A 15,697-nucleotide genomic window follows, 5' to 3' on the forward strand; every position below is an offset into this window, starting at 1 on the left:
TATGAGTAGGAAGGGTTTGGAGGGTTATGGGCCGGTTGCTGGCAGGTGGGACTAGATTGGGTTGGGATATCTGTTCGGCAGGGACGGGTTGGACCGAAGGGTCTGTTTCTGTGTTGTACATCTCTATGACTCTACGATAATTATTTCATATTGTTATCTTAATTTTAATTTGAGATGTAACTGTCAAGCATTATTGAAAGAGGTGCATGAGACAATACTGAACAATTTATGTTATAAAAACAGTTTGTACAAAATCAGTCATTTTCATATCTTATATTCAAGCATTCAGTTTATGTAATGAGATGTGTAACAATTTGCTGCTGTAGTTATACAGTAATGATGGGAAACAAAATGAGTGGTTTTGGATTTTAATCAAATCTTGCCACAACTCAAAATTATAGAATCATAGAATCATACCGAGCAATAGAGCCATCGAATCTTTACCGCTATGGTGTAATGCTCAATATGTCTGAAAATTCTCCATTAAAATCTACTGGAATGATGGTGATGTCAGATAATTAGTGATTCACTGCTCTTTTTGAGAATTCGTTTTTTTTTAAGAGGACAGAGGTTCAGGATTGAGAAAGTTTAAGATGGCAGTCAGGAAATATTTATTTATGCAGCAGGTGAATAACAACTGAAATGGGTATAGAAAGGGTGGTTGAAGGCAGGAAAATCAGCTCATTTAAGAAGATGCTGAATGCTGTAATAAGGAGAGTTAAAAATCACACAAGACCAGGTTATAGTGCAACAGGTTTAATTGGAAGCACACTAGCTTTCGGACCGCTGCTCCTTCATCAGGTGGTTGTGGACTGGAGCTTCCAATTAAAACTGTTGCACTATAACCTGGTCTTGTGTGATTTTTTAGCTTTGTACACCCCAGTCCAACACCGGCATCTCCAAGTAGATTAGATTAGATTACTTACAGCGTGGAAACAGGCCCTTCGGCCCAACAAGTCCACACCGCCCCGCCGAAGCGCAACCCACCCATACCCCTACACATCTACCCCTTACCTAACACTACGGGCAATTTAGCATGGCCAATTCACCTGACCTGCACAACTTTGGACTGTGGGAGGAAACCGGAGCACCCGGAGGAAATCCACGCAGACACGGGGAGAACGTGCAAACTCCACACAGTCAGTCGCCTGAGTCGGGAATTGAACCCGGGTCTCTGGCGCTGTGAGGCAGCAGTGCTAACCACTGTGCCACCATGCCACCCAAGTAATAAGGAGATGATGTTTTCCTTAGTACTGGAAGCGACTTGCTACTTAATTAAGATAAGCATAATTTGGTTGCGTTGCAGTGTGTGTATTTCTTGGGCTTTTGTTGTTATGCAAAAACGAAAGTGGAAAAGAAAGGGGAAAAGAACTATGTTCTAAAAAATGAAAATTGTTGCCCTTGAACAATAATATCTGTCTGTAAGGCAGCTGACTCTCTGATTTAATTATTTTCTGAACAGTTTCGTAAAAGTTGCCAGTTGGTTGCATTTTTAGTTTTTATTGTGCGGTTTGAGAGCTAATTAGACCCAATGCTTTTCACAGTGCATATATTGAGTAAGTTGATTGCAGGCAGTAGATTATGAAAATAAATGTAACTTTTACCCTTACAGCCCTGAAGCCATGGGACTGCTTGACCCAGCAACTAGTGATGGCAGAGTTATATTTTTCTTACCATGGGAGAAAGTGGTCATTGCAGGAACCACTGACACTCCAACAGAGATTACATCTAAGCCCATACCCCATGAGGAGGAGATTAATTTTATTCTTCGAGAAATACGGAATTATCTGAGCTCTGACGTCGAAGGTAATTTTGTGCATTTAAACAATCTTATAACTTCTAAATTAAAAAAACAAACAGCATTGATAATAAATGCAATATCAATGCATTCAAAAGCAAATTTTGTCGATAAATTAGAATGAAATTTTCTAACAGTAGATGGCATATTTACAGTCTTATTTTGAACAAGTGTTTGTTACCCAGTTGATTAACATTCGAGCACATTAACAGGATTTGATCATCTGCTTTGCAAAAGATCCTTGGTTAAGCCCCATTACCAGGTTCCATTTGGACATTGCAAATGGGGGAAGCAAAGGATGGAAAGGGCCCTTCTGTCTCATGCTACCGCTTGCACAGGTTCTGCCCTTGCTGCAAGCACAAGTCTCACTCTAGTCTTTGGTTGAACTCTTGAGTTTTGGGATATTATTTTCAGGATAATATTGGGACTAAGCATGTCAGTGTATCCTCCATGTATTCAAATCCTGAGTGCAGGCACTTTTATTTTTTAATCCGCATTTGGAAATCACTAGCAAGGTCAGCATTTGTTGACTGTCTCCAGTCAGCCTGAAAGGATGATCGGTGTTCATATTTTCTGTGCGAACTGAAGCTGGTTGTAATTGATCAGTGTGTCGCCACAGTAGCAAGAGCAATGCAAGTGATGATTGATATGGTCATTGGTGATGTGTTATCCTGGGTTCAGCATGTTGTAAGTAACAGGAAACCCTATCAAAGTATCAATTATTTATTGCTGGATGACACTTTTCAGAGTTTTCAAGTCTGAGGTCCACTTGAGTCTTTCAAACATGAGTGGGGTAGTGTCTGAATTTGCTATGGAGTCAAAGGTTCTGCATTGTAAGAGTCTTTTCGGACAGTCAAGAGTGTTTAAGCCTCAGTAATTAACAACATTTATAAATAGGCGTATATTATTTCAACAAACTGTGCTGGTCATATCAATCTGCTTCAGATTCTGCAAATGTTTATCCTAGGCATATCCACTTCTGGAGACTTGGACACATTCCAGCTGTTTAATTATAGTATGACAAGAGCTGCTATTTCTGGTGGCATGGTTTATAAATGGAGTTCAGTACTCTCATAATATGATAAATGCCTCATTTTAGGTAGACTGACCAGTTGCATTTGAAATGTAGTCCAAGTTTTTCTAATAGTATGTGCTGTGGTATTTATATTGAACAGGACATTAAAAACATAAATCAATATGTTGTAAATGCTCATTGAATGACCTACTGTCATTTTCATATTCTCACTTCATAGAGGGTGGAGTGATGTGAATAGTTTTAATTAAAAATGCAGCTGTAGCATATACAGTTAATGTTCTACCTCTCTAAATGTACAAGTTAGAATTTGTAGCTCAATTTTATGACTTAATGGAGCAAATGTGAAATTCAGAGTGTTTTTGACTTTAGAAATAAGCTTTTAATCAGGAGGTCAGACAGCATCAGCCACAGAGAGAACTGACAGGATTATAGAGCCTAAGTTCCTTCGTGCCCAAATCAGATGCTTCCAGCAGTAGGCATCAACGGCACACCAAAAGACCCTTGAGATTAGAACCGAGCTTACTCTTTCAATTTTGAATTATTGTCATCTTTAGATGGAAGTGAACCTTGCATTAACCTTTTTGATGGTGTTTTGGACCATATTTTGTGATTTGTGTACCTAGGTCCCTTTGCTCCTGCTTAGTCTGGAATAGTTAAAAAGAAGTGTTCTGATTTAATTTGCTCAGAAGTAAACAAATAATTTACTCATTCATGTTGAAGTTTGTCTGCCATAGTTTTGCCCTGTGAGCCTGTCTATTCCTTTCGTAACTTTTTATTCTCATCCGCACAACCTACAGAGCTTCCTAGCTTTATATAAGTGCAAATTTAACATACAGCTCTGTCTTACAACTCTTTGTCCTTCATCAACCTTTAACAAAGATATGATGAAAGATTAAGACTGGAGGACAAATCCCTGGGAAATGCCATGCTAGGGTTTTAGGTCTGGATGGAGTTGGGAGGAGGGAGATGGATATGAAAATTAGCATTACCAGCCAGTTTGACATGTTGTTTCTGCTGTTAACAGTTTTTCTCAGGACAGAAGATGAGTTCCAGCAGTAGATCTGTTTCGGAGGAGTGGAAAGTTGATCTTGATAACAAGCTTGTCAACTCATCAAAACTCAATTTCTAATGTTATCAGTGGCAGGTTATATAATACATTATGGACACCACAGCTGCAAGGAGGTGGCAGCACACAGAGCCAGAAATTAGGTGGGCTCATTAAAGGGAAACCTGGCTGGCCAGCAGTGATATCAGAGCAAGTACTGTACATGTGCTCATTCATTAGAAGAGTTGTAATCCTCCAAGGATTGTGGGACCATACAATTGAGTGGTGTGCAAGGCAATGGCCGAACATAGGATTAAGTTTTTCAGAGATTTAACTGAATAATGATGAGTATCACCATCCTCAGGCGCAGAAGCCAAGACTTGGGCATGAAGTAGGAAAAAGAGCAGATCATAGGTCAGGATGACAACAGAAGACATTCTTCCAGCATTGTGGGTAACTGCCAAAGAAGAAGAGACATGATTCTGAATCTGTACTGCAGAAGACTGTGAAAATCTAGGCAAATTGGAACTGAGATTTGTGTCCTTGAAGCAGAAGACCTTCAAGTTTCTTCCCTTGTTCATAATACTGCTTACTAGGACATTGGGCTGTCAAAGTCACAGTGGCATTGACATCTCCACCTCTGGTGCCTTCTAAGAATCGGCAGTGGACCTTGCTGGAGTGTTACAAACAGAAGCACACCATGTTACCATGCAACCATGCAGGTAACGTGTGTGAGTGAGTAGTATATACAATTTCAAGCAGAAGGCACAGGGAACAACTCCTCTGCTGGATCCTCAAAGGTGTGGGATACCTTCATTTGCAACCACATGACCATCTCGAGCATTGAGTGAGTGGCTAGTCAGAATCTTCAACTGAAAAGGCTTTTACTCTTTTAATGCTTAGCTGATCTGTAACAACTTAATGTCCTGGCAGCTAATATGATGCCTTCATCTTTTACCAGCCCAGATTGTCACAATTCTTTATCTGAAAACCCAGATTTCATGAAAGAATTTGGGATATCCCTTGAAGAAATGGCTACTCTCACCTTTAAAAGAGCCAAGACAGAGAGTAGTGACCCACTGGGGTAGTGCATTGGTAACCAGCTCTCACTATTTGTGGAATCATTGCACAACTTAAAGTTTTTTTTTAAAGAAATATATAAAATCCTAAACTACCCGATTATTAGAGAAATGTTGATAGAAAGCACAGACTAGGTTTCTGTATTGTACATATTGAGAATCGCTATTTATCAGAGGTAATTAGATAATTAGCTAAAGGAAAGATAAGTTGGTTTTCTGCTGGTTTAAAGTGGTTTACTGCTGAGAACTGCAAGACAGAGTTATTTGGCTGCTGCAGACCTGGTGATTTCTGGTCTGACAAGCTTCTCTCTGTCTTATTCATAGTCCAAACTATTCAACTTCCTAACAACCAATTACATGGGGTTGTTGGCAGACAAAAGACCTTGATTATCCATAACTGGTCTATGAATCAGTCAGGTTCACTTGTAAACAGCTCCTTAGATCCAGTTTGCCTGTACATTGCTGGAACCTACAGCTACACTAACAGGTTTGCAAAAACGTAGCAAAAGCCCTGATTTCAATAAATGCAGTCATCCTTGCAACTCCTTGGGTTTCAAAACAGTTCACTCTTGTTTCAGTCCTTGCTTTAAAAAACACAAGAATGAAAAGACACAATTTTTACAAGAGTCATACAGGCAGTGCAACCAAAGCCATTGGCTCTCCAGGGCCACCATCAAGCACACCATTAGGCTGCTGAGAACATGGTTTAGTGTTTGCATTGGTCCTATCAGAATCAATGTTAAAACTGGAGCTAAGTTCAATAGTGCCTTACCTAGCAGAGAAAAGCATTACAACATTATACCTGTGTCCTCAGCATTTTAAATTACTAAAATCTTACGTTGATAAATTAAATCACTGTTAGAATAAGTAAATCTAAACATATCCCTATAAGAGAAAAGTGTAGCATTTTGCCTCCAGTTTCTCCTGTGGTTGACCCTCTGACTGTAGAAACAAGATCCCGCAGCCCAGGATCTTTAACAGGATGGGAGGGCCCTTCATTTATCGGGCTATGGGCTGTCTGCTGAGGCTGTAATGTTTTTCCTGACTACATTGCAACCACTGCCTATATTGGGAGAAAGTGAGGACTGCAGGTGCTGGAGATCAAAGTCGAGAGTGTGGTTCTGAAAAAGCACAGCAGGTCAGGCATCATCTGAGGAGCAGTTGAATTGACATTTTGAGCATAAGCCCTTCATCAGGAAGCCCTTGCTTCCTGATGAAGGGCTTATGTCCGAAACATTGATTGTCCTGCTCCTCGGATGCTGCCTGACGTGCTGTGCTTTTCCAGCACCACACTCTCGACACTTCCTGTATCAGTACATCTGTCATTGCTGGTCAAAGTAAGGTAACTTTTGTTGGACACAGTTCAGAAAAGGTTCACTAGGCTGATCCCTGGTATGGAAGAAAATGCCTTAATGAGCAAAGGCTAAACAGGTTGGGATTGACCTCACTTGAATTTAGAAGAAGGAGAGGTGATCTTATTGAAACATAGAAATTCTTAAGGGAGCTTGACAGGGTAAATGCTGAGAGGATGTTTCCTGTCAAGGAAGAGTCTAGGACTGGAGAGCATAATCTCAGAATAAAAGGAAAATTTAAGACTGAGATATGGAGGAATTTCTTCATTGTGGTTTGAGAGTCTTTGGAACTACTTGCCCCAGAGAGCTGTGGGGACAGAGTATACTTAAGGCTGCGTTAGTTTCCTGATCAATAGTAGAATCAAAGATTACTGGGAATAGGTTAAAAAACAAACCTGTTTAAGTGAGGAATGTTGGATCAGCCATGATCCTATTGAATGGCAGAATAGGCTCAAGGGGTCGCACAGCCTAGTCCTGCTCCTATTTCTTATGGTCTTATGGCCTTGTGACTCCAAAGACTCTTTGCTCAGCTGAGCAACTCTGTGTCTTTTCCTGGTGATTAGAGGGGAAGTGGACACAGCTTCTTCAGCGTCTCTCATTTCTTCCTTTTCACTAGTGCCGTACTGTTCACCCAGTGTCACTTGATATAAGTATACAGTACACAAAGTCCTGTTGATGCGAGTTGATACACTGGTAAAGGGAGCGCTTTATGATGTGGCAATGCTGCCTCTAGTGACGTAGCTGTGCTTAGCCATTTATCATCCATGACTGACTCTGTGGACTGCACAAGAAGCAGATGTTGAGAATTAGCTGGTGGACAGCCCAGTATAGCAGAGATTTTAGCACTTTCAGATAGGAAGGAGTGCACACTGACTCCTTCATGTACAGTTTTCAGCATCTTTTTTACCATCTCCTCCGTATGTTCCTGTCTCTCTGTCCTTCACTTTGATCTGCAGTGTGGTGAACTGTCGCTGTTTCCTCCATGTCAGCCAATCTCTCAGTACAAACCCTCCCTCAAGAGTTACGATAAATCAAAGAGAGATGCTGACCTTTCTGATAAAAGCCAGTGACTAATTAACATAAACTGCATACATCAGAGCTGTCAGATTCTCAATAGAGCTGAGGCTGTGAGCATTGTTGAGAGGTCAGTAAGTACGGTGGGTTCACTTTTCTCTTGTTCAGTAGCAACATGCGTCCTCAGGCTCTTCAGCTAGTTTGTCTGCTCGAGGTTGTATACAGAGAGCCTTGTCATCAGGCTCTCAGATTTAAGTCACTTTACCAGAGCGCAGAAGGTCATTAAACATCTTGTGGCAGGCATCCAGTTCCTCTGAATTATACTTTTGCTGCTTGCATTTTCAACTACTTTTGTTTGGATGGATGGTCTCCTCCTATCATCTTCCAGAAAGAGAATCTCCCTTCTTTCTTCAACAGCCTCTATTTGCATGGCAAGACCTCCATTTGTGAAATGAAAGGTGATCCTACCCTGGACACTTCTGCTTATTCGTCAGTTGCTGTAAGGCTTGCACACTGTTTCAATATGGCTGTCAATGGCAGATTAAGTGAGTGGGTAACACGTAGCAGATGGAGTATTATGTGAGTTATTGTGTACTTTGGTAATAAGAATAGAAAAATGGAATATCTTTTAAGTGTGACATTTTTAAATGTTGATCTTCCTAGATTTTGGCACACTTGTGTACGTTAACATATAAATCCAACCCAACAATTGTGCCAAAATTTCCTTTTTTGTACACGACCAACTGACCTGCATGGAATCCGAGTTGTGGGTCATTAGTTTAACCAACAGTTGAGAACTTTCAAATACACGAAAAATATGCCTCCATGAAGTTATTCAGATCATGACGATTTCCCTTTTATTGCCTTTGTAAAGGAAAAGGAATTCATCTTCTGTGACTATCCAATCTGCATCCCTCTTATTGTTTTGAATTAGGAATCACTTAAGCATTTAAGTGTGTCTCAACAAAGTCAGCATTTGTTATTCAACTTAGCAACCTGTTAATAATGTCAGGTTTAAAATAGTGGTGCTGTAAATCATGTTAGCTTGACAGTTTTTAGTTTGTCTTCTGGATCAAATATGCCTACATAACAATGTCAGAAGTAATTCATTGTGAAGAGCACTTTGAGATGTTTTAATGTGATAAGGAGCTATGTAAAAGCATATTGTCTTTTATGCTTTCCAATTCAATTTATTGACTTTGCAATAAATCACTAGTTCCTGATACAAATACATTACTAGCAATGCTTTCTTATTAAATATGAAACAAATATAACCGAAAAGAATTGAGTTCAGAAAGGTTCACATGAATGTTTTTTGTGTATCATTTATTTGTGTCTATGAAAATTATTTCCTTAGTTGATGCTAATAATTCACATGGTATGGCAACTGCTCTTTCCAAAACCGAAAGAAACTAGTGTTGTGAACACAGTCCAGGCCATGATGCAAACCATTCTCCCATCCATTGACTTCATGGGTACTTCCCGTTGCATTGGGAAAGCAACTAATGTAATCAAAGGCCCCTTCCACCCCCCCCCCCCCCCCTTATATTTTCTTACACCCTCTTACATTGGGCAGGAGATATAAAAGTTTGTATACTGGTACAAACAGATTTAAGAACAGCTTCTTCCCAGCTGTCATTAGACTTTTGAATGGACCTCTTTGATGTTAATGTTGATCTCTCTCTGCATTTTCGACCACTGAAACATTGTAACCTGCACTCTGTTCTGTTACCCTGATGCATTTGCATAGTATGACCTGCCTGTAAAGCATGGAAGACAACACTTTTCACTGTAACTCAGTACATGCGACAGTGACAAATCAAATCAAATCAAACATAGAACTTGTTACTACAAATGTGTCAATGTTGCCTAATATGTCATTCCATGTGGAATTAATCCTTTTATCCCATTATCTCACAATACAACTTGCTTACATCTGTCTGACTGTACATTTTAAAAAAGTGACTGATCATTTCATATCACATTAAATAAATGTAATCTGATGTGTCACATCATCCAACAAAAAAAAGATTGGGAGTGTACACCAATGTTGCTGCATTAGTCCATCCAAACATATGATCTGGTGAATCATTAATCACTAATGAACTGAATGTAAATATCTTTTTTATTTTATGTCTAATTACAAATGACATCACTTTGACCATGGTCTTTTTACTAGCACTGTAGCTGCTGTTGGCATAGCATCAGTTTCGACTTTGTTACTTTCTGCTTAAAATATCATACTTTTTTTTATTATACCCTCCCTTTCCACCAATAACAAAGTGATTAACAACATTTCTCTAGCATTAGCTGATCAATGTTTCCAATCATTTTTGTCATTTTTGTCCCAGTATAGCAAGCACACCTTCAGGAATCATTTCTTCTCCAGTGACCACAGATGGCCATCTGAAAGGTGACTGAAGATGCCATCCTAAATTTCCCTCTTCATCTATATATTGCCCCATAGTGGCATTATCCACAAACAAAAGAACAACTTTCATGTACATGCTGGCCATACCAACTGAATCCCTTTATTATCCATTTTAGATTTCAAAATTTGTGTCGTACTGTCCAACTGTCTCATCATTATTCAGTAATAGGTGATCAAGAAATGCTTGTAGTTCAACAGTAGCAAGACGTTGTTATCTAGCTCAGTGCCTGTGAGAAATTCCACATCTCGCCCTTACTTCCATTAATGATTTTCTCTTGTTCACACTGATAATATGCAACTTCACTGAGTTATGATGCCAACTGATTGTAGTTCTAGACAAGTCCTAGACATTCTTTTTTTCCTACTTTTGTTACAGAAACTCATGTTCAAACAACACCCCTATCTCAATGCTTTTGGTTTCTTGTTAAACTGACTCCTTACAGTTTTTGTCTCTGCAATTTGGTGGTGAGCCCTTTCCAAGTCTGCCGACATGAACTTTCCACAATCCTAAGAACCTGTGATTTCTCAGTTCTAATAACCTGCTGATTTCTAACCAAACCCTTTTGGAAGTTTCACCAATTTAACCTTTTCGTTGAGCAGACTTGTTCCCTGAAGTCTTGGAAGAGAAACTAACTTGCTTCTCAACTGAACTGTCAGCTAACTGAACAACACAAAAACTTGTTCAATCCTAGAATCTTTTAAAAAGAAACCTGCCATAAACCCAGAAGTATAAACTTCTTTCCATCATTAAGGCAAGGGGTCTGCATTGACCTACTTTCTGATAAATGGTAGATTTAGTCACTGTTCATACTTACATGTCTCTATTTTGAAATACAAATTCCAAAAATGATAATGAAGCTATATTATAGACCTTTCATTATAAATGTAATGCTTGTTTTGAGCCTAGTCTTTCAACTTTGTATCCAGCTTTTTACCAGATTTGTCTTATTTCATATTCACAGCAACATTCCCTGTGTAATTCACTTCCTCTGTTTGGAAACAGTTATGCCTTCATCACTCGTAGACAGTGCCCACTTTGCAAAGCTCTCAATCTCAACTCAGTATAAACTTTGCCAATTCCAGTACCACTTGACAACAAAAATTCCCGTCCATCTATTTTGCTGTATTTGCCCATTTCAATCAATTCCCCATTTGGTGCTGATTTCCTAGTCATCAAATTATTCCATGTCCTGTGCTTCTTACTATCTGTGAAATTACTTGCCGCATGCATTGTAGTATTGTAACTCTGGTCCTTTGTTTGTGCAGGACCTTTGGCTATCTCTTGCTCAGTGCCACCCCCTACTACCTTATAATTCTTGCCCTTAAGCTCCCTACTCGCCCTCTTTTCATTTTTAAAAGCCTCCATTAAAAGCCAATTGGTTTGGAAACTACTCCATCCTTTTTGTACTCTGTCTCAATGTAAAATCACATTGATTTCTTGCTCATTTTGGTCATACAAACTTAAAGCTTGTATGAAAAGAGAGATATTTTGACAAAGTTGTTTGGCTTGTATTCATGACAAACCTTCAAGAATACCAAACTTTAAAAACGACACTATAATTTAAACAATGGATTAAAAGGTTCTGAGTGATCCCAAGTGCTCTAATCGCTACACTACAAACCAATTTTAAGGTAATCAGTCAAACTCATAGCATGGCTAATTACACTTGCTAAAAACGACCTACATTCGTTCAAGCCTTCCGTGCAAAGAAAATGAATGTATTTAAGCCTTGTACCTATTTGAATTACAAGAGAGCTTTGTAACCATAGTTTTCCACTGCTTTCCCCATGGCCAATCAGAGTCAATTTGCTGTCCAGTTAACACCCTTTTCTCTTAAAGTTTAAACTGTGAAATTTGGCATTGTTAAATTTGTACTGATGAGTGCAAGATGAAAAGCTTTGACAATATATCTCTTTTTAGCAATATATATCAGTTGTCGAGTGGCACCTCTGTTCATTTTGGATTTTCTCTAGTTGCAAAAGCTGGGGGTAGTGTTTCTTGACTCTGTTTCTCAGTTAAACCATGTAAAGAATTTGGAAACATACTATTTGGAAGTTTTACTTTTATTTATGGGTAAATAGAGTAATTGTATTTGGAATACAAGTGGATGTCAGGATCGGTCAGTTATGAGTGCTCCAAGACTTACTTTCATGCAATGAAAGCAAAATGTAGCTGACTTTATGCATGATTTGTGGGTGATGTGATCTAAAATCAAGGTTGTTGAAAACTTTGAATTTTCTTTTCGAAAATATTCAAAAATGTAATATTCCAATTTTATAAAAACATCAACAGTTTTTAGATAGTTTGCTTCATGTAGCAGAATATAAATGTTGACAGCTCAACAAAGCTTGTAAAATTTGATTTGGAATGCAGAAGCAGTTTAGTAATCTAGCCAACTACAAAATGAGATGTGATCATTTCTTCAGCAGATAAACGGTTGTGCATAATCTGTGCTTTCCATTTCCTTGTAGCATTATGCTACTAAAATATTGCAACATAATATATTCTGTGCATTTGTTTACTTAGATAAATTTTGTATCTGCATTTTCATTTCAAACTTTCTTACTAAACCATGAGTAACAGGAGCAGGAGTATGCCATTTGGCTCCTCAAGTCTGTGCTGCCATTTAACACGATCATGGCTGGTCTACCCCTGGACTAAACTCCTCTTTCATGCCAGCTCTGCATGGCCCTCAACTCAGTGACATTTCAAAGATCTATTTGCTTCCTCCTTAAATACTTAGTGATCTAGCCTCCACAGCTGTCTAGGGTAGAGACTGCAGACATTCCTTTGCATTTCACTTTTAAATGAATGTCTCTTATTCCGTAACTATGTCCTCTGATTCGAAATTCCCCCACTGGTGAAAACATCATAACATCTACCCTGTCACGACCCCTCAAATTTTTATGGTTCAATTAGATAATTTCTCATTCTTCTAAACACCTAAGGAATAAAACTCTAACTTATTTAACTATTCTCAGTAAGTCAACCCCTTCATCCAAAGAATCAGCTTAATGAATCTCTTTTGAACAGCTTCCAGCGCCAGTAATGTTTTGTTTGTTAAATTTGACTGGCTTTGCAGCATTTGTGTGTCTTAGCGTAAGGCAATTCCTAAAGTTCCATGACGGGCAACTTGATAAAAGTCAAGCATTTGAATTTTTTGTCATGGTTTGTGATACATTGTTTTCATGTTTGGGGAAAATTTGTAATAATTTACATCATGCTTTATTCTTTCAGTTTATTTTCTGCCCGTTTCTGGTTTCTTTTTCAGAATATGTCTTGAAATTTGATTCTCACACTGATCTGCAAGATTTAAGTTATAAATATTTAATACATTTCAAATAATGTTTTTGTAGCCATCATTGAAATCCAGTCTGTTCTTCCATTCAGTGCTGTGTGCAGTAGGAAATGCTTAATCTACAAGGGACTGTGGAAAAATTAAAAACTCTCTTTATGATGTCAACTAACAGCATGAAAAACACTATTAACAGAGTTTGTTTTCAAAGGAAATATTTGCATGAACAATTAAAAATATAATGTCATGGGGTTTTTTGGCGATTCTTAAATGCAGGATAGAAGACTTGACATCTTGGAACCAGTTTATCATCTTTATTTAGAGAAACCATAATGCATTGTGCTGGCTGATTTGGCATTTGAAAATACTTTTCTAACGCAGTAAGGAATATTCTAACGCAGTTGAGTGTTCTGGTTGATTGCTGTTGAGAGTATATTAGATACTACCTTCTCACTGAACTGTGACGTTGCTAATTCAAGAAAGTTTTATTGTGACACGGCAGCTAGAAGTCTCTAAAGTGAGTTACCCTGGATTTACCAACAGAGCTGGGCTTTGTCCAGTAATCAGTGCTTTATTAGCTGTAATTTCCTGGGCCATTAAAGGATATCCAGTTGTCAATTCCATGTAAAAAGAGAATAATGTGATGGGATACCAAAATATTGGAGAGTGCCCTTTAGAAGCATTCAATCTCACTTTTATTCTTTGGGACTGGGGCAACAAGTAAACCAGAAAGTATTTGGGCCACTTGAGTTCACTATCTGGTAAAAAACACTCGATTGTTCATAGAAGAAACAATAAATCACTTTAGGGAGGAACAGAAGAACTCCTTGAGTTTGGAGAGAGGTGAATTTGACTGCTCAGTTTGTGTCATAGGGAGAGGAACCTCAAAGAAATGTTTCTCTGTCCACTGTAGGCAGCTAGTATTATATGCCACCCTCTCACTCCAGAACTACAAATCAGCAAAACAAGATCTTCATTAATCTGACAAAGCTACAAGCAATTTCCCTTCCCACGTGGTTAAAGATGCCCTCCAACACATCTCGTCCACATCCCGCACCTCCGCCCTCAGACCCAACCCCTCCAACCGCAACAAGGACAGAACGCCCCTGGTGCTCACCTTCCACCCTACCAACCTTCGCATAAACCAAATCATCCGCCGACATTTCCGCCACCTCCAAACAGACCCCACTAACAGGGATATATTTCCCTCCCCACCCCTCTCCGCCTTCCGCAAAGACCGTTCCCTCCGTGACTACCTGGTCAGGTCCACGCCCCCCTACGACCCACCCTCCCATCCTGGCACTTTCCCCTGCCACCGCAGGAACTGTAAAACCTGTGCCCACACCTCCTCCCTCACCTCCATCCAAGGCCCTAAAGGAGCCTTCCACATCCATCAAAGTTTTACCTGCACATCCACTAATATCATTTATTGTATCCATTGCTCCCGATGCGGTCTCCTCTACATTGGGGAGACTGGGCGCCTCCTAGCAGAGCGCTTTAGGGAACATCTCCGAGACACCCGCACCAATCAACCAAATCGCCCTGTGGCTCAACATTTCAACTCCCCCTATTACAATTGCCCTGAAATGTAGGTATAACAGGTAAACATAACACTAAGAGATGGAGGAGATAGCACTTTCCCACATCTGTTCACAATAGACAAAGTTCTAAGGCAGCAAGCTCATATCTTCAAAACTGAAAATATTAAGGATAGCGTTCGATTTGATTTGCACCTGGACAGTACTTGCTGTCAAACAACAATTACAGAAACAACCAATTTAAGATTATCAGTGAGACTTGCTATTAGTGAGACTTGCAGTGAGGCTTATTTATACTAGCTAGAAGCTTCATGTATTTCTACTCAGGAGCCTGTCCTCTGTGGGAAAAGGAATATATTCAACAAGCTGGCTCACACAAACTTCTCAAGGCGAGTTAGGGATTGGGAACAAATGCTAGGAAGGCAAGAAATGCTTGCATTCCAAGATCAAATTAAAAAACTTTGGCAATGATGCCAGGCTGTTTGACATTGGCTCCAGAGGGCTAGTCAGCAACAGCTGCCTCCTGGAGAAATGCCACAACAAAAAGGATCACCTCAGTTCTACAAGAATTTTGGAAAAGTATGAACTGGCCACCTCTAGCAATGTAAAGCTCTATGAATTGAAGGAAGATATAATGATAGGAAGTGTTAGCTTGTACTTACTTTGGAGTTTGTATTATAGGAGAATGTTGTATTGCTGAATTAATATGCAAATGGAAATGTTCAGAAAAGGGTGGCACTGGTGACTATTGGTATGGTCAAGTAAAGAATATGAGGGCTTATTTTAAAAAAAAATACTTCACAGTATGTGAGCATCGATGGCTAAGCCAGTAGCAGTTGCTATACATCCTTAATTGCCCTTTGGGGTAGCACGTGACTCAACGGTTAGCACTGCTGCCTCACAGTACCAGGGACCTGGGTTCGATTCCAGCCTCAGGTGACTTTCTGTCTGTGTGGAGCTTGCACATTCTTTCTGTCTGTGTGGGTTTCCTCCAGGTGCTCCGGTTTCTTTCTACAATCCAAAAATGTGCAGGTTGGGTGAATTAGCCATGCTAAATTGCCCACAGTGTTCAGGGATGTATAGGTGCATGAGTCAGGGGTAAATGTAG

At 39.4% G+C, this 15,697-nt stretch overlaps 1 protein-coding gene across 6 annotated transcripts in view; it reads left to right on the forward strand.

Moving 5' to 3' along the window:
- The window catches only part of gpd2 (glycerol-3-phosphate dehydrogenase 2 (mitochondrial)), a 152,105-nt gene that overhangs the window by 87,043 nt on the left and 49,365 nt on the right, over positions 1 to 15,697 (forward strand). For all 6 annotated transcript variants that reach the window (XM_087989069.1, XM_043693788.2, XM_043693790.2 and 3 more), the window contains one exon: positions 1,613 to 1,806. In XM_087989069.1, the coding sequence (XP_087845195.1) occupies positions 1,613 to 1,806 (194 nt within the window). The remainder of the gene's footprint in view (positions 1 to 1,612; positions 1,807 to 15,697) is intronic.

This window comes from Chiloscyllium plagiosum, unplaced genomic scaffold, assembly GCF_037043375.1.
Source record: "Chiloscyllium plagiosum isolate Xiang-an unplaced genomic scaffold, Cpla_swu_hap1 HiC_scaffold_7, whole genome shotgun sequence".
NCBI classification, from domain to species: Eukaryota; Metazoa; Chordata; class Chondrichthyes; order Orectolobiformes; family Hemiscylliidae; genus Chiloscyllium; species Chiloscyllium plagiosum.